Raw genomic sequence first — 23,218 nt, 5'->3', positions numbered from 1 at the left:
GAGGGCACTAAAAGGAATCTGACATGCTCCAGGCCAAGAGGAATGCTTTTCATATGTTTTGGTGTTTTGGTTTTTTTTTTTTGTACTCATATGTTTTACTGGCTTTATTCATAATCACCAAAACCTGGAAACAATCTAAATGTCAACTAGGGAATAGGTTAACAAACTACACACTGCGGTACATCCACACAAAGGAAGAGTACTCAGCTCTACAAAGGAACACATGATGGTTATGGGCAACTGCATGGAGGCATCCCAAATGCAGTTTCCCGTTGTAATCTTCACGGAGTAGGCGTGACACATGAGAAGAGGGAGCCTTGAACACGGTAAGTTACTTATCTAGGGACACACAGACAGGCGATAGCAGAGCCAGGATTTAGCTCTCGGGCTGCCTGAACCTTTAGCCTTGCCTTCTTCACTGGGCAACATTACCTTTCTTCTGTCTTATATTTATTTTCTGCTCTTCATATCGAATACCCAGGTGAGAATTGTTGGGACTTCATCACTTGGTTGAAAAGACTGCCAGGGCCTAACCTGCCTTTTTTCAGTCCCTTCTATGCCTCCTCACTTCCTCATTTCAGTCTTTTGAATGCACTACTTGCACCTTTTGACTCAACTTATATTATCTTTTCCCAGGGTATTGTGCCGCCATTATCTGGCACTGTATTTCCTGCCAGTCATCCAGATGAGCCTGTACTTGGTCAAAATGTTGTCATCACTAGCCTCAAACCCCCCCCTCCTCTCTGCCTAGTGATTCTTCCCCATCCTTCATGGTCTAAAGGGAGACCTACCTTCTCTATTCATTTGCACATCAGCCTTGCACTGTCTTAGAAGTTTTCCTGGGCATATTTTGGGATTGGGGCATAGTGAGAAGTGACTGTGTCATTGAACTTGGACTCAAACCAAGAGGGCCTTGATTTAATACTCAGAACCAGTTTCCTCACCCATAAATTATGGAAAATAATGCAGGCTTCACAGATAATACATGTAGAAGCAATACCTAAACTCTGCTGCACTAAACAAATGTGTTATTAGCATGAGATTGCCTTCCCATGGAATTCTTTTTTCACCAAAGAGTGTGACACTTGGAAATCATGCTATAGGGAGGTTAGATTTTGTGATAGTTCCTGGATGGATGGAGGGAGGAAGAGGCTGGAGATCTCTTAGGCATTGGCTCTACAGTCCAGACAAGATGTAATGGAACTTGGACAAGAGTTTATGGAGGTTGAGTGGAAAGGAAGACTCAGTTTGGGTTTTTAATGAAGAGAGAAGAAGAGTGGCAACTATGGCCCTGGGATAACAGTAGGCAACACTGGCACAAACAGGGAAGTGTGGCAAGGTACCTGGTGCTGGTGATTAAATCTGTAAACACAAATGAGCTCTCAAAGAGAAGAGAAACTAAGGTGAACTTCAGGCGCTAGAGAAAGAATACCGAAGGGAGGTAAGGAAGGGAATTAGGAGACAGGAACAGAGCACATCCATCGGCTTCTTCAAAGTCACTGATCCTTCTATTGCTGGCACTTCTGTAAATTTGCAGAGGGACCAAGAGGAAGAGTGGCATCCATGGAACAAAAAGCAAATTGGGATGAGTGTCCTAAGGGCTGTGCATTGTCTTGTGTTTTTTTTTTTTTTTTTTGCTAGTGTCTTTCTCCACATGGATATGGATCCTACCTCCCCAAGCAGGGTGCCAGCTTCACAAAGGTCTCTGGTCTTTGGAGTTTCTAGGGCCTTTGCAGAACCAACTTTTGCATACAGGAAGTAGTCAGAATACAGCACTTGGTTGGTTGCTTTCTTTTTTTCTTCAAGTTTTCATTCTTTTTTAAAAGTTAATTTATTTATGACTGTGCCAGTTCTTTGCTGCTGAAGGGGCTCTTCTCTAGTTGTAGCACACGGACTCAGCTGCTCCACAGCACGTGGAGTCTTCTCAGATCAGGGATTGAACCTTTGTGTCTCCTGCATTGCAGGCAGATTCTTTACCACTGAGCCACCTGGGAAGTCCACTTGGTTGCTTGAAAAGGGGCAAGGGAGGAAAGTTTCTTGGTGAGATCTAGGCTGAAGACAGGCTTAACTTGTCTAGTCAACTTTTAAGAGTTCTGAAGTAATCACTAACATTTAAGCAACAGGAGATTTCTGGAAATTCCCTAGTGGGAATCCCTAGTGGTCCAGGGGTTAGGACACTTTCACTGCCGTGGCCCAGGTTCAATCCCTGGTCAGGGAACTGAGATACTGCAAGTTGCACTGTGCACCCAAAAACAAAAAATCAGATTTCAGATACAATTCTAGGTCTTTTCCCCCCCTGGAAGACTGCCCATCAGGCAAGAGGCATTCAAATGAAAAGCCTAAAGATCCTTCGGAGGCTGCTGGGGGTGGGGTCAAAGAATCCTGAGAGAAATCAGGACCTCTGCTAAGGCGCAAGTGTGGTAGTCATTTTGTATAGACAGGGCTCTGGAGGCCTAGAAGCAGGAGCCATCAGCTCTTTTGTGTGGGGGGATGCAGATCCATGAAGGTTTTCCAAGAAGAGGTGCTATCTCAGCTGAGTTCTGTTTTTGTTTTTAAATATTTCTTTGGTTGCACCGGGTCTTAGTTGCTGCATGTGGGATCTTTAGCTGTGGCATGCGAACTCTTAGTTTTGGCATGTGGGATCTAGTTCCCCGACCAGGAACTGAACCTGGACTCCCTGCATTGGGAGTGAGGAGTCTTAGCCACTGGTCCATCAGGGAAGTCCCCTCAGCTGAATTTTTTTTCTTAGCTGAATTTTGATGGAAAAGTATGAACGACTTGTCCAAGGAATGGAGGGGAATAAAAAGTATTCCCAGCAGGGGCAGGGTGAGGATGCAGGCATGATGGAGAATGGTGATGCATTCCTGTGAGGCTAAGCACTAGATACAGGGTAGGGAAGGGCCAGTGAGAAAGCTGGTAATGGAGACTCTGTCCCAATAGCAAAAATCCAGAGCTGTCGAGTGACTTGGCAATTGATCTGGAAAGCAATACGGTACAATGAGGGGAAAGGGGCAGGGTTAAGCAGGGAGGGACATTGTTCAAGTGATGTGAAAGGCTCACTGTCATGGCTGTGGGATGGCCGGGTATGGTAGAGGAGAGACTGGAGGGCTGCAAGGCAGACTGGAGGGCTGCAAGGCAATCAAGTATTAAGGAAGGAAACCACATCCTATTCCTCATCCACATATTTGGCAACCAAAGCAGCTCCTCGGCGGGCCATCTCTTGGCCATCTCATCCCAAAGCTGAGACAGTGAACAGGGCTTGAGTAGTTTCTGGCTTGGAAGCCAGCAGCGTGAGTATATACTTTGTTCTCTCCGCCTGCCAGCGAGCGACCCCAGTGCCACCTCAGGAGAAATGCCTCATCTGGAAAAACCAACTCTACCAAATACAAGCCAAATACATTTTGGCTTGTATATCTCTCTTCCCTCTCAGGCTGGGTAGCATCTGGCATGTAGTAGGTGCTCAATGAACATTTATTAATCTGGAATAGGGACATTCATGTGGGATTTGGGCTTCCCAGGTGACGCTAGTGGGAAAAAAACCCATCTGCCAACACAGGGGACATAAGAGATAAGGGTTCAATCCCTGGGTCGAGAAGATACCCTGGAGGAGGGAATGGCACCCCACTCCAGTACCCTTGCCTGGAGAATCCCAAGGACAGAGGAGCCTGGTGGGCTACTGTCCATAGGGTCACAAAGAGTCAGACATGACTGAAGCGACTTAGCACACACGCATGCATATGACTATAAAAGCTGGCTTAAAACTCAACATTAAAAAAACTAAGATCATGGAATCCGGTCCCACCACTTCATGGCAAATAGATGGGGAAACAGTGGAAACAGTGGCAGACTTTATTTTGGGGGGCTCCGAAATCACTGCAGATGGTGACTGCAGCCATGAAATTAAAAGATGCTTGCTCCTTGGAAGAAAAGCTATGAACCACCTGGACAGCATGTTAAAAAGCAGAGACATTACTTTGCTGACAAAAGTCCGTCTAGTCAAAGCTATGGTTTTTCCAGTAGTCATGTATGGATGTGAGAGTTGGACTGTAAAGAAAGCTGAGCACTGAAGAATTGATGTTTTGAACTGTGGTATTGGAGAAGACTCTTGAGTCCCTTGGACAGTGAGGAGATCAAACCAATCAATCCTAAAGAAAATCAGCCCTGAATTTTCATTGGAAGGACTGATGCTGAAGCTCCAATACTTGTGGCCACCTGATGCGAAGAACTGCCTCATTGGAAAAGATCCTGATGCTAGGAAAGACTGAACGCAGGAGAAGGGGACGACAGAGGATGAGATGGCTGGATGGCATCACTGACTTGATGGACATGAGTTTGAGCCAGGAGTTGATGATGATCCGGGAGTTGATGATGGACAGGGAAGCCTGGCATGTTCATGGGGTCGCAAAGAGTCAGACACAGCTGAGCAACTGAACTGAACACATATGGGATTCAGTCAAAGGTCTTACATTTTTTTCAGTCTTGGTTCAGCTACTTAAGAGCTCTGTGGCTGTGGATAAGCCACATAACTTCAGTGAGACTCAGTTTGCTGATCTATTTTCAAAATCACTAAAATTTTCTATTAGAGTGTGCCTAGAAGCACTTTGCAAACTCTAAAGTACTCTATGACCCAACGTGGTATATCCATAAAATGGGATACTATCCATCCACAAAAAGGAAATGCTGACACATGCCCCTACATGGGTGGATCTTTAAAAAAAAAAAAACATGATGCTAGACACAAAAGGCCACATATGATATGATTCCTTTTATGCAAAATGTCCAGAATTGGCAAATCTATAGAGACAGAAAGAAGATGAGTGGTTGTTAGGCGCTAGGGGAAAAAGGGAATGGACTTTAATTGTTTAATGTGTTTTCTTTTGAGATGATGAAAATATTCTGGAACTAGTTAGTGGTGATGGCTGCACACCATGGTGAATGAATTAAATGCCACCAAATTGTACACTTTATTTTTGGCCACACTAGGTGACTTGCAGGATCATATTTGCCTGACCTGGGATGGAACCCAGCCCCATGAGTAAAAGCGAAAGTCCTAATCACTGGACCACCAGGCAATTCCTGGTTAGTGTATTTTATCTCAATTTAAAAACCAAATCCAAAAGGCAATATGAAAGTTGATCATCCTGAGAAGTTGTTGATTCCTGCACTCTACCTGTCAGCCCCCAGTCCAATTTTTTGGCATTCAGAGAACTTACAGAGTTGGTGCATCTCCACTATGGAGTTCAGAAAAACTGGAATGGGAGTGAGGGGGATGGGGAGGAGGAGAGCTACAGGCCATCAGAAAAGGGAAGCTAGATGGTATTTGTTTCGCAGATTGCCAGTTGTTCACCCTGTTTGTATTTAAATGAAAGGAGGCTTTGAAGTGGGAGCTGCCTCTGAGCAGGGTTTGGGGTTCCTACTTCGTGTGGTAAAGTTCAGACTTGTCCAGATTCGTTTCTAGCCAGAGGTTATTGTTTCTGGTGGAAAAGGCTCAGGTTTTGGTTAATAATATATGAACAGGAAGGGCTGGAGTAAAATGGGGGACAAGGAATGAGTTCACCCTGTACTTGATGTGAAAGGAAGTTTTCTATGATTTGGGCTGCATAATTTGGGAGTATCTTTTTCTCATTTAAGGAGGTTGGGTTTCATTTATTATTAACGTTGGTCCCATCTCAGATCGTATTCTCTTTGGGAAAGAACATCTTTAAGCAAATGCATCAGTGAATGAAAGTTACAATTGTTGGGCTAAGTTCTAGAAATGCGTTAAGGACCTGATGATTATCAGTTTAAGGAAAACCTGGACCATTTGAAAGTCCCTCGAAAATGGGAGAAAATTCATTTGTACTGGAGTTTGCATGTTTAGAAAGAGTCCTCTCACAGTTGCAGAGTTAACCATTCTGCCAACCCACAGAAACTGGAAGTCCCACTTACAGATGGGTCACAATCTGTCTGTTTATGCTGATGATCTCCAAGAGTTAATAAAATATAGAAGAGTCTATAGTGAGCTTTCAAAACAACAGCAAGCTACTTTCTACAGCTCCTCACAGCCAACCACATCAACCAGGTTTACAAACAACAGTGTGTGTGTGTGTGTGGCGGGGGGAGTCTCAACAAACCCTACGAGGGTGATAATTGTAATGATGGTTCATATCTTCACCCTATGTAATTTTATGGGAATTGAGAGTCTAGCCAAATAATAAGTTCCAGCCCCTTTTATCTGCCCAGTTCCCAGCACACTCCCGAGGTGTCTGAGGCACTTCTCACCCTAACCTCTTACAGCAGATTGTAACAATAACAAGGGTAATGACAAGTTCCCAATCTGCACAGTTCCCTTCATTAAGGAGCCCTGGGAGCTTCAAAAACATTCATTAATGGAATCTGACGAAGCTTAGAAGGTGGGAAGACTCACCCATTTCCAGTTTTCAGGTGGAGATGGGGTCCTAGAGAGGTCTGAGTTTCTGTCAAGAGGCTTAAGGGCAGAGGGGAACTCGGGGGTCCTTGGCTACTTTTATTCCATGTGACCTGGGAGTCATCTCTGGATCTGGGGGCACCCCCCAGCCGTATGCCAAGTGACTTTCCTTCTCTGGGCCTCAGTTTCCCTTCGTACAGAAGGAGATTTGGGGCCAGAAAGTGAGTTTGGGCCAGAAGGTTTCCAAGGTCAACCCTGAATCTGCCAGCACGGACCCCCCACCCCACCCCGCCCTCGCGGCAGTTGGGGGTGTGGGGGTCCAGAACCTCCCGGTTTAGGGTTTGATTAGACTTGTAGCAGAACCAGCTTGGGGGTGGGGCGGGGGTGTGTGGGTGGGCTGACAATGCCTGCCAGGTTTCCAAACAGGTCGGCACCGTTTGATGGAAAGCAGGTCTGAGGAGGCCAGGTGAGGCTCTAGGGCCAGCTCGTAGTCACAAGTCCCTAGGCTGCCTGCAGCAAACAATGAGATTAATGCCAGCGTTTTCCATTCCCAGCACAGGAGCTGGGTGGTGAGGAGCGTCCTCCTGGCTGCGGGGCGGCAGCGGGGGGGGGGGGGGGGGGGGGAAGGATGGCGGGGGGTAGGTATCGAGACCAGAGGGCTCAGTCCGGCTTTGGCCCGCGGGCAGCGGGTCAGGGGGCCGCGGGCAGAAGGCCTAGGACTCGGACGTGGGTTTCAAGTCCCAGGCCCTCGGCCCGGTCCCCAGGGACTTGGGCCTTTCGACATGGAGAAGTTAGCCAGTCCTCTCCGGCTGGGGGGCGGCGGGCAGGCTCCCCGCCTCCCGGGAGGAGGGGAGGAGGGAGGAGTCCGGCGGGGCGTGTCGCGCGAGGGAGCGCCGCGCGCCCGGTGCGGCCCCCTAGGAAGTGGATTTGGTTGCTCCGGATCCAACCCCGCTTCCAGGTTTTCTGCCATCCCGGCCCTGCGTGCTCCCGCCCGTCTCCGACACCCCCCCCCAACCGCCGCCCGCCCCCTCCCCCTGAGTGCCGCCCGCTGGGCCAAGTTTGTCGAGCGTCGCCGCGCACGCCGGCCAGTCAATCAGCGGTAAAGCTGAAGAGGGCACAGCCGCGCGGCCGAGGGCAGAGCGAGCCGAGCCGAGTCGAGCCAGCGGAGCGGACCAGCGCCGGGCAGCCCGAGCCGCGCGCCGCGAGCGCCCGCCGCCGCCCACGCCCTCCTCGGCCCCCGCGGCGCCTGCCACCTTCCCTTCCTTCCCCGCGCCCCTGTCCCGCCGCCGACCAGCTCGCCCCGGTCGCTGTCCCCGCGGAGCCCGGAGGTCACCGGCCCGCGCCTCCGCTCCCTCTGGGCCGCGCAGCGCCTCCACGAATTCCTCCTCCTCCTGCTCCCCGGGCCGGGCGCCTGGCACCGGGGACCGTTGCCTGACGCGCGAGGCCCAGCTCCACTTTTCGCCCCGCGTCTCCTCCTCCTGCTCTCCTTCTCCAACTCCTCCAACTCCCTCGCCCTTTGACTCCGCTCTCGAACCCCTGTATCCGAGCCCGCCCGCCCGCCACTTTCTGTCCGGTCCCAAAGGTGGGAGCGCGTCCGCCCCAGCCCGCACCATGGCACGGTTCGGCTTCCCCGCGCTGTTCTGCACCCTGGCCGCGCTCAGCGCCGCGCTGCTGGCTGCCGAGCCCAAGTCGAAAAGTTGCTCGGAAGTGCGACGTCTCTACGTGTCCAAAGGCTTCGACAAGAACGATGCCCCCATGCACGAGATCAACGGTAGGTGGGAGCCCCCGGGAGGCGAGCTCCGAGACGGGCACCCCGGTGAAGGGGCCGCGGCAGCCCCCTTGCCCCTCCGGTCTCCGCGCCGCGGGACGCAGGTAGTCGAGACGGAGAAATGGACGGGCGCGCTGGAGCGAGCCCCGGGGCGCGGCGGCTCCCGGTGCGCCGCGGGCGGAGAGGCATCCTGGAGTTGCCCGGTGTCACTCTCCCACTCTGCTTTCATCCCCCAACCCCCTCCCACGGTCTCCCGGGTCCCAGGAAGCCCCAGAGGACTCTGGCCCGCAAAGTGCGTGTCACCGGCTCCCTCGCCTTTTCCGGGTTGAACTCCTTACTGGGCTCCCCGCTTTGTTGTCAGGGTGACTAGAGGTCGGGTGGGGGTGGGGGCCGCCAGTGAGGGGGGTTTCTAGAGCTTGCCAGATTCCCGGGGGCGCGAAACATGGAATTTGAGTTGATGTTTCATTGATTTTCTTTAAAATCTCCCCGCCTCTCTCCACTCCCCGCCTCTCCCACCCCTGACATGGATTAGGACTTTTAGTAGCTCCAGCGGCTTTAGAAGTGGCCTTTAAAAAGAAAAACGACTCTCCAGCCCTCCAAACCCTGACTTTTGGGAACTCTCCTGCTTTCCGGAAGGTGTTGGACGAGAAGGGTATCCCCCTCTTTCTTTTTTTCTCACCTCATTTTAAGGGTTAATTGCACTTTCAATTACAAACCTTTGAAAGGACTGATTACAGGAAACCTGAATCTCAGTTTGGAGATGGTTATGCAAATAGAGACGGGTTAGCCAGTGAAAAAGTTACCCGGATTTCGGCGCTGGGGATGCGTGGGTTGTCTGTGAAAGCCCTTCTCCGAGCGCCGGGGAGACAGGTTTGCGTCGGGTGTCCTTCGGCCCTCCTCTCCAGGCGGGCGGCGGTGGCCGGGCCGGTCCCCTCTGGGTGGCACTCAAGCATTCGCAGAGAGGCCAACTGTTCCACGCAGCCCCGCGGGCTGCGCCGGGGCAGGTAGCCTGTTCGCCCTGAGGGTTCAGAAAGAATCTCGAATCTAGCTGGCCGATGGCCAGCTTAACCTAACGGAGAAGTGAGCGATTCGAGCCCCGGGGGCCAAGCTCCATTCCGAACCTTTCATGGAAGTGAGCAGAGCGCGCCTTTGCCTCGCGGTGTTGGTCACCCGGGTGGGGCGGGCAGGGGGGCGGCAGCTCCAGAGGAAATACTGTAATTTCAACCAGGCGCTTCCAAAGGCTTAGAGGAAGACTTGGGGGTCATTTTTTGGAAAGGGCTATTAATACCCTTGGAGATTAAGTGCAGTCATCAATTACACATAAATTACAAAGGTAATTGAGGGAAGTGGCTGGGCACTTTTAAGAGTGTGACCGGCATCTATCTAGAAATAGAACCCAAGAAATCGGTGGAGCAGCCTAGGATCCCATGGCACCTGGGCAGTTATCAAGTAACTCGCACATTACTGATTAGAGAATGTTTGCCCTTGAGCTGCTTGTCTTTTGGGGAACTCAAGTCTGTCTTCTCAGCGGCACGAGTTTATTGGCTGGAGAGCCCTAAAAAAGCCTTCTTTCTTTCCCCTCTCCCTCCCGCCCCTCCTGAAAAAGTAAAGTTAAGCCAGCAGCCACTGAAGCTTGGAGGCTTCACAGGTCAGACCTAGGGTCTTTGTGCCCTGAACGGTTTGGGCCCCGGGGCCCAGCGGAGATGATTGGCGTGAAGGTTACAGTTGTCATTCCCACGTTTTGAAGGGATAGATGCAGCGATGCACTTAATGGGGATGTGACAAGTTTTCATCTTCTGCCCATGCAAAACAGTATGTGCCTTTGAGGTGCACTGGAGGCGTTGGGGGAGTGGGTGCTGAAATTGCCTTCCCCACCTTCTCCAGCTTTGCTCTGTGCAGCCTTGCCAGGGAGGGACATCTTTCCCAGCCAGCATCTCAGGAAAAAGGAAGTTTGCAGGATGCTCAAGGACAGTGCTAGGTGTTCCCTTCGATTGTCATGGTCCCCAGAAAACACCTGAGGAATACTTTTGCATAGATGTTTCTCTGGACATACCCCCCAAAAGATAGGAGTGTTATTAGTGACCAGGAGCAGGAAATGGAAGCTAATGTGCTCACACCCAAAACATTTTATTCTTTTTGTCTTGTCCTTCATCTCCCTCCCAGGGCTGCTGCTTTTATTTCCCCTTTTGAATGACCTACTGGACTGCATTCTCCCAAGGAACAAAGGAAGTGCCTTTTTAGCTGGAATCCTTGGAAGACCACCAAGGACTTTAGCTCATGCAGTGCAATTTCGCACCACTTTCAACAATAACAAAAATGCATGACTGAATGGCTCAAAAATGTGGAGTGTTAGAGGCATTCATTTGAGTCTAGGACACTGTCACAACACAGACAAACCCAAGTAAATACCTTTAGATGGTCAGTATAGAAACAGGGGTAATCTTTACTATCACCCTGCCCTCTCCAGATGCCTACATTGTCCTTGTCTCCCCTATGGTCCACTCAGATAATTTTGGTCATTTGGGAGACCATAGTCAATGGGGTGATTTGAATGAATTAACTGCCAGGCACTTCCTTGGTTGAGGAGGGAGGTGTGTGTATTTTCTTAAGTGCAAAAAGTCCGCGATTGTTTTCAAGGCAAAGGGTCATGGCGTCTGAGTGCCTAGCCCCAGGCTTAGCCCAAGTTGAAGGTTTGATTCCCAACGGCCTTGCACTTGCCTTCTAGAGGTTTGAACAGGCTTTGAGACTACTCCACGTTCTTAAGGACTCTCAGTCTTTTAAGATCATAATTAAGATAATTTGATGTGCTCTCAAGGGTGTCAGGGAACACATCAGGCTGACAGGGCCTCCAACCTAGGTCTTTCTTGCATTGCCTATCCACTTGACCCCTGTACTTACCAAATAATGGGCAGCTCAGATACCATGATCAAAGGGGATCTTTAACACAAAATATAGATTTTTATTCAGCTTTCAAAGGGCATACCTTCTGGAGCACATACTATGTGCGATTTTCCGTGGAGGCACTCAGCATTGTGGAGGCAGCAAAGAGGACAGGAGGGCTCTGCCACTAGGACCTTCAGAGGTAATAGGGAGATAAGCTGTGTATACACATGATGAGAATACAACATGGTGTGTACCATATGAGTGGTGCAGGTGAGGAGAAAGGAGGATCTGGGGAGTTCAATAGTTAAAGAAAATTATGGTGAAAAATTGTAAAATCTTAGCATTCTCATTGTGCCTCCCCTCTATACGGACAAGATAAAGGATATGAAACAGTTGACATTTTATTACTCATCTAATCTTTGCTTGAAATTATCTTGAGGAGTGAGCCAGTTTGGTTAGAAACCTTAAGCTTGCCAAGTTGAGATCGAAGGCTACCAAGGAGAACTTGGCATCATAGTTGTGATTTGGGAGTTTTTGTTTCCCTGTTCCCATTTTCGTTTATGACCAGTGCACCTGTGAGTGCTCGCACGCTCATGTGTATATCTCCAAGGGAATCGCATAAGCTATGCTAGGATTGTGTGGGAGAATGTGTGTTGGAGAAGTAGGAATACTTTCTGCTATTGCATTGATTATTACATGTAAGACACACAGCATGTCTTCAAGGTTGTAATACCTCTTAAATACTTAAACTCTGTGGGTTAGATTTTGTTGAGAACTTGTGATTTTTCTCACCTGTCAGTACAGAAATTATCCCAAGTTTCTTGGACATGCTCAGAAAAGAATTTAGGAAAAGTTCTAGCTTACACGTTAGAACGTACAAATATAAAATGTTTGATTCAGCATAATTACTATTTTCCTTTTTGATTTGACTCACATTGGGTTGCATGCAATTTCAGGATTAGCTGGAGACTAGACTGAGGAATGAAAAAGGCAGTTTTCTTTTGTTGTCTCAACAAGGGAAACAGCATCAGTGTTCATCTAAGTCAGTTGGCTCCTGAATAACATCATCTGTTTTAGCACTGAGTTGGTTGCAATATATGTTTTCCAAAAATGCATTTTGGTCTCAGTGAAAAGATGGGTGGCTATTAAGTGCTTTCTCTGGGCCTGGTCCTAAACATGATCGTCCCAACTCCCATAGAGGGCTGGTTTTGAAAACATAGGCTATGAGAGAACCTATACTTGTGCACTCTCTGCGACCCCATGGGCTATAGCCCACTAGGCTCCTCTGTCCATGGGATTATCCCAGCAAGAATACTGAAGTGGGTTGCCATGCCCCCCTCCAGGAGATCTCCCTGATCCAGGGATCAAACCTGTGTCTTCTGAATTGGCAGGCAGATTCTTTACCACTGAACCACCTGGGAAGCCCATGAAAGAACCAGTAACTAACTAGTTAAAGATCATCATCACAGCACTATGCTGATGCTGTACCCTAATGGAGACAATCTAATGTTAACTGTAAATTGTATTTCCTGGGCCATGGGGAGCCAAAGATAGCTTCTGAGGAGGGGAATGTTATTAGTCACACTGTTTCTGGAAGATAACTAGTGGCACTGGGAGTTCAGGGTTGGTGAGGCAAGGGGGATAAAGGTAGGGAGGCTGTTTTAAATAGTTCTTAACTGGTCTACCTGCCTCTTGTCTGTCCCCCTCCCCCATTCCATCCTTAGTATCACCAGCTTCCTTTGCCTTCAGCAGTGCTGTGAGTGGAGTCATTCCTCTGCTTTGAGCTTCCCTGGCTTCAAGCATCTCAAATGATTGTTTCATTGAGTCACTCCTGAACCCCCCCCAGGGTTATGTGCCTTCTTCTGAAACCCTGGCTTGAATCGGATCCATGGTCTTTGCACCCCAGCTGTCTTGTATCCTAGTTCATCGTGTGCGCAGGCACATGTGTGTCTTCTTGCCTCAGCTGTAAGTAAACCGAGGGCACATGGCAGCTCCTGGTGTTTTGTGTGCCCAGCGGTCCCAGGTACAGGAGTGCAGAGAAGTATTTGTTAAACAGGTGTGTGTATGGTGGGAGCGGGGAGGGAGTCACATAGACAATTAGATCGTGTGGTCTGGCAGGACACCAGGGCTATCATCAGATTATGCTGCCTTGATAATAGATCGTCATCCCATGTTCTCTTGCTCTCCTGGGAAACTTTTAGGTCTAAACATTCTGAAAAGCAGTAAATTTAGAGTAAACCTCCTAGAAATGTTATTATAACTTGGAGACTGTTTTTATTTTTTGATGGGACTACTCATCTTTACCACTTCATTAATAACTGAGTGTCATACGGATTTTTCAGAAGGATTCAGAATTCTGATTTTCTTCCTGGCTTCTTTAAGAAACAGTTGAGACTTGTGATTAGACAATTTAAAGCAAATGGAGAAGAGTAATTAAACACCTTAGATTCAGCATATATAGCTGTTTGATGCACATCAGTGACCTTTTAAAAAAATCTTGTTTGTTGTCTTTACCAAGGTGAACAACACAGGCTTCAGAATATCGATAGTTTATATAAGCAGGGACTTCCCTGGCGGGCCAGTGGTTAGGACTCCATGTTTTCATTGCCAAGGGCCTGGGTTCAATCCCTGGTCAGGGCACTAAGATCCCACAAGCAATGCAGTGTGACCAAAAAAAAAAAAAAAAAAGTTTTTTAATACAAGCAGACACACTAAAATGTGAACAGGTAAAAACTAGCATTTTCAATTCCACTTGGTTAAACATCTGTTTCTTACTATAGAGAACATGAAAGTGCAGAAAATTCATGAAGTGATTCCATGCTGGAGGTAATTTGAAATATTATATTTAATTTCTGATGCATTTAATTCAGCAATCTGGTGGGAGAGAAAAATCAAAGAGATCCATCAGCCAGGTATTCAACTTTTGAAAAAGAAACTCTAACAAATGTTAGAAATTAGGGAAAAAATTGAATGGAAGAGTTAAAAAAAAAAAAAGTCAATAACCTCCAGGAAGCCTGGAAACTATGTAAAAACATCTTATTGGAAGCCCAGATAAATGTGTGCCAAACATCAAAAAGACCAGCTGCTTAGGGGAAGAAAAAAAGAACCCGGCATGACTAACTGGCAGAGTAAAAGAGGCTGCTTCAGGGAAAAAGGCATCTTTCACAAAATGGGAAGAGTTTAGGAAGTCCATGAGGTATAGCAGGGCAGGTACAAACTAGAAATTAAGTGAGCCGAAAGAGAATCAGAGGTGAGCCTTGCCAGGGACTTGAAAGAGGGCCCAGGTGATGATAATGGTGAAAAGGGTGGGCTAAGTGAGTCCAGCCTCTCAGAGGAAAAGCAATATGGCTTCTTTAAGGACAGCCATGCCTGATTAACCTCCCAGAGTTCTTTGAGAGGAAAGAACCAAGTGCATACAGGGAAACAGACCTAGTTTAGACTGTCAAGAATTAAGCAATGGGATTCCAAGGCAGAGTATATTCAGGGAATTCATTTACTTTGGGATAGGTGAGAATGTTTGTTTCTTGAAAAAAGGAAAAGGGAAGGGAGGGGGAGAGGGAAGAAACCCCACTGTCCTAGGTAGAGTAGTTTACATGGAAAGACCATGGTTTCTTAGAAAGAGCAGGTCTAGTCCAGCTCTGTGTCAAATTAGTTATTTGATCCCTTTGGTCAGGTTCTTTCACCTCCATTTGAAAAATTGATGTGGGGTTGTTAGAAGAATGGATTACATCAGGGATTCTCAACCCTGGCCATGCTTTAGAACCACTTGGAGAGCTTTTAAAGTCTACTAGTGCCTGGGCACTACCCCCAGGCCAATTAAATCATACTTTTTGGCAGTAGGGCTAGGTAAGTTTTCAATTTTTCCTTTCTTTTTTTCTTTTGGCCATGCTGCCCAGCACGTGGGATCTTAGTTCCCCTAGCAGGGCTTGAACCCTCACCCCCTGCATTTGAAGCTCCTTGTAATTTTTTCAAAGCTCCTCAGTGGTTCTCATGAGCAGCCATGGTTGAGAAACAGTGCCCTAGATGATCTGAGGTCCCTTTCACCTCAGATTCTGTGATTTTGAATAAATAAATTCCATCACAAACTTTGAAGAGCGCTTTGATTGAGATCCAATGCATGCTTGTTTTGATTTTGGTTAACTTGGTTTTAAGAGAAGGATCTGTTAAACTTGGGAAAAATATTTTGTAGTCAAGATGCAAGTACATGCCATCACCAGTGATGCTTTGCTGATGGTTGAGAAATAAAGACTAGGACATTGAAAGTACTTGGGAGAGATTTAGACAAGAATCCAGCCTTGCTGTTGTTTATTGGTTAAGTGTCAGTGTGCTGGGTGATACTTCTTCCCTTTATCTTTATTGGTAAAATAAAAAAAATCTCTTTATCCCTTACTTTAATGTCCTCTTTGCCATGTGTTTATTCTCTTCAAGTATCTTATCAAGAAATAGAAGTACAGTAAATCCCTAGGCTTCTGGCCTGCATAGTCATCCAGAACGCAGCTGGGAATGTGGAAGTAAGCAGAAAAGCTAAATGATGGAAACAGCTGTCATAAAGCCCATGCATTCTACTTGGAGAAAAGGCCTTCGGAAATTTATCATCCCCAATCATTGATTGAATGCCTTTTGTATCGAGCAGAATGCTAGGTGCTGGGGATTCAAAGATTTTGTTTAAAACCAGAATCCAGCTTTTTGGAGGCACTTATATTCAAATTTGGTAGATAGGGTTTATAGGTAAGATAAAAAGCTTAAGTTACCTTGTTTCCCAGTCCAAAACTGATTAAGAGTAGGTATAGGAGAAGCCAGTAGTGCCGGTTGGAGAGTGGATGGGTCAGAGGAACGGGTAGGTTTAGAGGCTTGACATCTGGGAGGACTGAGAGATGACAGTGTGAAACAGGTTGGGTGGCCAGAGGCTGAATAGTAGACCCAGAAATTGCTGATCCTTGGCAGTTGGAGCCCTGTTAGGATGGGTGAATACTCAGAGACACCTCTCTAACCATTGAGTGCACTGGTATATTTCAGGGCAGTATTAAATAATTGTGTTTGGAATATTCTGATTTAAAACTTAAGAAAGTGTGTATGTGTGTGTGTATGTTTGACTATACCGCATAGCTTATGGAATCTTAGTTCCCTGACCAGGGATTGAACCCACATCTCCCTGCAATAGAAGCACAGTCTTAATCACTGGACTGCCAGGAAAGTCCCAGAAATTATATTTTAGAAAAAGTGGATGCCTTCAAAATACAGAAATTGCCCTTGAAAGCATATTGCCTTTTTAGAGCACCTTGTTTCCCCACAGTGCTGGGTCAATAAGGAGTCAATTCTGTGTGTCACTTTGTCATTTTCTAGGGGAAAAAAAAAAGTTCAAGGCTGTGTATCTTTCTGACCCAGGAATCAAACCTGGGTCTCCTGCATTGCACACAGATTCTTTGCCATCTCAGCCACCAGGGAAGCCCATTAATAATTCAGGGTTTACTCACGGTCAGAACTTTTGGTTGGTGATTTTGTTGTTCTGAACTTTGTCTTCTAAGCCCCCTAGAACGTCCCAGGTAGATTTTGTTCTTATACTCTCTCCACCTGCTAAACTCACCTTGGGACACTGACATTCTGACCTGAAGTCATCAAAGGCAAGGGTTGGTTTTGAGTTAGAGGTGACAGGTATTTTTTTTTTTTTTAGTTTAATTGAGTGTAGATATTCCTTTTTCATCAGCCAGCTTTTCCTTCTTTCTTTTTAAAAATTTATTCTTATTTATTTATTTTTGGCTGCGCTGGGTCTTCACTGCTGCACAGACTTTCTGTAGTTGGGGCGATCGGGGGCTCCTCTCTAGTTGTGCTGTTTAGGCTCTAGGGCACATAGGCTTCACTAGTGGTGACACACCAGGTTAGTTGCCCCATGGTATATAAGATCTTCCCAGACCGGGGATTGAACTCATGTCCCCTGCATTGGCAGGTGGATTCTTAACCACTGGACCACCAAGGAAACCCATGACAGGTTTAAATATGTGTATGTTGGTTTCCCTTGTAAACATTTACCAAGCTAAGTAAATAGATAATCATATATAAAGAAACAGTAGAAATTAAGGACAGGGGTACTATATTAAAGGTGAGGACACATTGGAGGGTTCCCATCTCTGATGAGGTGGCTGTTTGAACCTTTAAAGAAAAAGAAGCCATTCCTGATGGATCACACATGCTCTGAGAGGCTGTGTAGCTCCAGGTTCTGTCACACTGCCTGGCACATGATAGGTGTTACAGAAATGTTTGTGGTTGATGAATAAGTTCAAGCATGATTTGTGACTTTGGTAAATTCCTTCGAGGAATGAATATTTCTATTCATCCATCCCTTTTAATTCAATTAATTTTAACTATTTTAAAATTTCGAATACATTCAGTACTAGATGCCTAAGTGAGAAAAAGAAATAACCTTTTTTTAAAAAAACAAAAACCAACTTGTAGTGTTTATTTTTCAGTTTGTCCAGAGATGGGAGCTAAGTATTTCATGTGCTTTGTTTTCATCCTGGTGGACAAATGGTTGCTGCTTTTTACATTGTCTTTTCCAGACATTAACAGGAGCTCCACGGTACCTGTCGAGGTGCTTCTAGAGAAAAAGAACCATTGCTCCTGTTCCTTGCTTTGGCTTCTCAGCCTGGTGTTCATGTCCTTCCCCTTCTTCAGGCAGCTCAGGTTGGGCCCCAGGCAGGATTGCCTGTCTTTGTCTAGTCTAGCTCAAGGTCACCTGGTTCCCGCCAACCCCCAGGCCATTGTCTTCATGCCAGTCCTTTCTCCTCCCAGCTACTTTGTCCGTTGGCTTTTGCAAGCCTCTTTAAGCCTGGCTGCTTCTTGATGTTGGGCTTCTGTCTACAGGAGAAGCCTGGGAAGTGGTTTCTCTTGGACTGCAGAGGTTTCCTTAGTTCTCCAAACCCTTGACGTCGGCATCCCAGCAAGCATCAAGCCACAGGAAAAATTTTTTCCCTTTAGTTATTGTTTCTATTCCACCACCCGGGTTTGTCTCCATTGAGTTTTCAGTCTGGTGTTTGGTTAGAGATGAAAACAAAGCACTGTGTCCTTGCAAACTGCAGTGTGAAGCATGTGGTTAACAGTTACTACTTGCAATGGTCCAGCCTGAGTGGGAGTATCATTTTTCTTGGCAGTCACTTCACAGAAAGTCCTGCCTCTTTGGTGCCAGAATAAGCAGTCATTACATTCCTGACAATTTATAGTCAAATTATTATCTACTATTGTTAAAATTGCCTTAATTATAGAATATTTCCCCATGCGAAGATTTTAAAAAGCAATGCAAGACAACTTTTCACTGGTGTACTTCAGAAATGGTCCTTAAAAATCGCTTGCTGACTAGAATGTCAGAAGCTATGATGAGGAATAGTTTTTTTGTGTGTGTTTATGGGGAGACTTTCTTTTTTTAAGGGGATGTGTTTGGTGGGTTCACTTTAAACTGAATCTGAGCTAAATGCCCCCAGCTGGCTGGTTCGTTAATATTCTGCCTTGTTTATCCTCAGTGTGGAACTAATTTTTTTTTCCCCTGCCCCTTCAGGTCCCATGGACCTGGATACATTCTGGGAAGAAGGCTCTGCTAGTGGGAGGTGGATTGATCATTAAGCCGTGTGGCGATGGGAGAAGATGGTCTTGTAACTTTCAGTTCGGAGGGCAAATGAAGAAACCAGAACCTTCCAAAATAAGAGAGTGTCCATTTCCTTGTGATCAGCACACAGATTGAGATGACTGTGGGAAATGTTTCTGTTTAGATTCTTTCAGAATCTCTGCCTTTGGGCTCTGCTTTCAAGATGTATCCAAGAATCTGTCTTCCTCTTTACCACCCCGATAACTACAGTCCTGATCTCATCCCCCATCACTTCTTCCCTGGATTATCACAGTTGGCTCTGACACATCTCTGCTCTGGCTCTCACTCCCTCCTCCTCCCCATCAGTCTATTCCCAGCACATCAGCCAGTGTGATACTATTCTGTTAAACCTCACTGGGATCTTATCACTTTTGCTCAAAGAGCTCCAGTGACTCCCCTTGCCACCCACACGGAAAGCCAGAGCTTAGGGAGCCTTACAGGGTCTGCCTCTTGCCCCCTCCCATGCCAGATGGTACTGTCTTCTTTGTGTTTTTTATTATTGTCTCCACATGCTGGTCTATCTTCCTTCTGGGTTTTGCTTACCTGTGACCTTCATGGGGAAGTCTTTCCTGACTTCTGTCAGGAACTAGAATGCCCACCTCCACATAAACTTTGTCTCTCTCCCTCACTGCTCTATTCAGATCTCACAATCTGACCCGAGGGCAGGGACTTTGCCTCTTTAGTCACTGTCCTATCTACACCTGGTGTCTAGCACATTGCCTGGTACTCGGGTATTCACTGAATGAATGAATGCATGAGTGAGTACTCTGGCAAGTAGCATGCGGTTTACCCTCCAAAAGCCTTTTCCTAAGAACATCCTACTTGTGAGTGTGAGGCTACTACATACCTTACCCTCCCTCTGGAACCTAGGCTGAAGGTTTATTTAACAACTGTTTACCAAGTGCCTCTGAGTTGAGGGGCATCATTCTGGGCACTGGAGGTAAGGCAGCCACTAGTGCCTTATACAGGCCTGGCCTCACACGCATGGGGCTCACGGTCTCAATGAGGAGACTGATATTGACTTGACAAATTTCCAAATCAGTATCTAGTGACAGCTGTGATAACTTCTTCCAAGGAGAAGCCCTCGGGCTTGGGTGAATGATGATCAGAGTGAAGCAGAGTGTTTTGGGACTTTAGAACCTGCACTTAGGCCCATAGGGCTCTTCTCACTTCCTGGGAGGTGTGTGTTTTACACCATCACCCCCCCGACACACACACACACATACACTTGAATGGCAGGGTCTTGAAATGTAAGTCTGCAGCACTTGGGACAGCACGGAGGAGATGGGCCTGCATTAGCACTCTTCTCTGGTTTTGTCCCTTGGCCATCACTTGAGAGTCAGGGTTTCCGTGGCACCGGGAAATGCAGAGAACTCTGTGTCACTTTGCACCATTGTCTTCTGTCCTCAGCGTGCTCTGCAGAGGAACCACTAGACACTCTTGAGTACTGAACCCTCCAGGTTTCTGTGAAAGCTCAATGTCCATTCTTAATCCTGTAGAGACCACAGAAGTGCAAGTTAAAAACATTTATCGAAGTATAGTTGATTTACAATGTTGTATTTAATTTCTGTTGTGCAGCAAAGTGACTCAGCTATACATATTCTTTTCCAGTATGGATTATCACAGGATGTTGAATATAGTTCCCTGTGCTATACAGTAGGACCTTGTTGTTTATCCATCCTATATATAATAGTTTGCATTCTTGTTTTTGTTGTTCAGTCTCTCAGTTGTGTCTGACTCTGTGACTCCATGGACTGCTGCACACCAGGCTTCCCTGTCCTTCACCATCACTCAGAGTTTGCTCAAACTCATGTCCATTTAGTCAGTGATGGTATCTAACCACCTCATCCTCTGTCGTCCCTTTCTCCTCCTGCCTTCAATCTTTCCCAGCATCAGGGTCTTTCCCAATAAGTCAGCTCTTCGCATCAGGTGGCCAAAGTATTGGAGCTTCAGCCTCAGTCTTTCTAATGAATATTCAGGGTTGGCTTCTTTTAAGATTGACTGGTTTGATATTATCTAAGCTTTTTTGACATTATCTGTGTCTCATTGTGCCTCCGTCACGTCTGACTCTTTGCGACCCTGTGGACTGCAGCTTGCCAGGCTTCCCTGTCCTTCACTATCTCTCAGTTTTCTCAGATTCATGTCCATTGAGTCAATGATGCCATCCAACCATCTGCCAATCCCAAAGTCCCAATTCTTCCCTCAGAAACCCCTCCCCCTTGACAAGTCCATTTTCTATATTTGTGTTTGTTTTTGTTTTGTATATATGTTTGTTTATGTTGTATTTTAGATTCAAATACAAGTGATAGCTTATGGTATTTGTCTGGCTTATCTCAGTATGATAACCTCTAGGTCCATCCATGTTGCTCCCAATGGCATTATTTCATTCTTTTTAATGGTTGAGTAATATTCTGTGTGTGTGTGTGTGTGTGTGGGTGGAGGCGGGGGCTTCCCTGGTGGTTCAGTTGGTAAAGAATCCATCTGCCAAGCAGGAGATGTAGGTTTGATCCCTGGGTCAGGAAGATCCCCTGGAGAAAGAAATGGCAATCCACTCCAGTATTCTTGCCTGGGAAATTCCATGGACAGAGGAGCCTGGTGGGCTACAGTCCATGGGGTTGCAAAAGAGTTGGACATGACTTAACAACTAAAGCAACAACAAGTGTGTGTGTGTGTGTGTGTGTGTGCGTGCACATACATGTATGTGTATACAGCACATCTTCTTTATCCATTCATCTGTTGATGGACGTTTAGGTTGGTTAGATATCTTGGCTATTGTAAATGGTGCTGCAGTGAATATAGGGGTGCATGTATCTTTTCAAATTAGTATACTGTTGTCTGGGTATATGCCCAGGCATGGCATTATAGGGTTATATGGCAACTCTGGGGCTTCCCTGGTAGCTTAGATGGTAAAGAACCTGCCTACAGTGTGAGAGACCCAGGTTTCGATCCCTGGGTCGGGAAGATCTCCTGGAGAAGAAAATGGCAGCCCACTCCAGTATTCTCACCTGAAGAATCCCATGGACTGACCATGGGATCGCAAAGTTAGACACCACTGAGCGACTAACACTTTTCACCTTTTCATGTCAACTACTAGTTTAAGGAACCTCCAGACTGTTTTTCCATAGGGGCTGCACCAGTTTACATTCTAATTTACATTCCAGTCAACAGTGTATGTGGGTTCCCTTTTTTGCACACCCTCTCTAGTATTTATTATTTGTAGACTTTGAAATGATGGCCATTCTAACTGGTGTGAGGTGGTGCCTCATTTTAGTTTTGAATTGCCTTTCTGTAATAATTGAAATGCTAGGGGTTTTTTTGACCAAGTGGCTCAGAACAAAGCCCCCTGGCCCCATGGTGACCGTTCCAGTAGAATTCTGGTTCAGCAGAAATGGATCTGATGCTCCTGCCAGTCGGCAGCAGGATTCCTTACCTCTCCAGGCCTTTATGAATGGCAACCAAGTGTGCGTGTCTCCCTGGCTGTGTGTGTGCGTGTGGGGGGGTGGTGAGTGTGGAGGCTGGCCAGGAAGATAGGATTGTAAGCAAATGCAGTCTGAGTGATAAGTGTTCCCCGCAGTTATCAAGGGAACAGAATGGGAAAGAGCCTTTCCTGCCATACACTGTGCCCCTCAGAACAGGGTTGACTCCATTTCAGAGTTTGATACTATTTTATTTTTTTTTTAATTGAAATAGGATTGATAGTTTTCAGAATTTTGGATGAGTGCTCTGGATAAAAATAGGGCCTTATTTTTGTTAGTATGTTCAGAAATTCCAGGTTCTGATGAGGGACCCTGAGGCTGAATTATGCATAGGCACCACCTTGCATGCTTGGCAGTCTCATGTACTGGTATACAAGTAGTCATGAGATCCCAGTATTACCAGTGTTTTGCAGTGTTGAAGGCTGAAGTCCCAAGTTCTTGATTTAATGCAGTGAACTGACTGATCTCTAGTAAATAGGTTGTATGCAAGGACCAAATCTTGTTTAGATATGCAGATTTACGTGTACCCTATTTTATATATGGATTAAAATATGAAGCTTTTGGTATATGTCCTATTCTAAATAATATAGGCTTGCACTGTCACTATATAAGGATAAGTTGCCTGATTAAAAATAGACATAAGCATTCTGTTTCTTGTTGTCCAAGCAAGAAGATGGTTCAAATGCTATGAAGTACTCATGGTGTGGACTAAGATACGTAGGTTCATGCTGAGGCAAACCAATCATTAGCTCTCTAAGCATAGCTTTACCTTTAGGGAGAAGTGATTAATTGTCTCTGCTTTTATTTTAAAACAGACACAGCATGGACCGTTTTCGCCAATAACCTAGTGTTTCTCTTGGAGCCCGGAGATTTTCTCTTGGTTCCTTCTAAGTTTTAGAATGAGAGATTCTGGGATGAAGGAAGCTGAGGCTGAGCTTGTTTATCTCTGCTGGGTCTGTAATAAAAGGGTTTGCTAAGTTAATGAATAAGAACATTAGGAGATGTTTGACACCTGCATAGGGGAAGGGAGTTATCACCAAACACCTCAAGGA

The 23,218-nt window shown here is 46.4% G+C and overlaps 1 protein-coding gene across 1 annotated transcript in view; it reads left to right on the top strand.

Moving 5' to 3' along the window:
- The first annotated feature begins 7,647 nt into the window (after positions 1–7,647).
- The window catches only part of GPC4 (glypican 4), a 107,433-nt gene continuing 91,862 nt past the window's right edge, over positions 7,648–23,218 (top strand). Inside the window, exon 1 of the mRNA XM_040266622.1 lies at positions 7,648–8,177. Within this exon, the coding sequence (XP_040122556.1) occupies positions 8,018–8,177 (160 nt within the window). The 5' untranslated portion in view covers positions 7,648–8,017. The remainder of the gene's footprint in view (positions 8,178–23,218) is intronic.

This window comes from Oryx dammah, unplaced genomic scaffold, assembly GCF_014754425.2.
Source record: "Oryx dammah isolate SB20612 unplaced genomic scaffold, SCBI_Odam_1.1 HiC_scaffold_23, whole genome shotgun sequence".
Classification (NCBI taxonomy): Eukaryota; Metazoa; Chordata; class Mammalia; order Artiodactyla; family Bovidae; genus Oryx; species Oryx dammah.
This window is presented reverse-complemented; position numbering and strand designations above follow the sequence as displayed.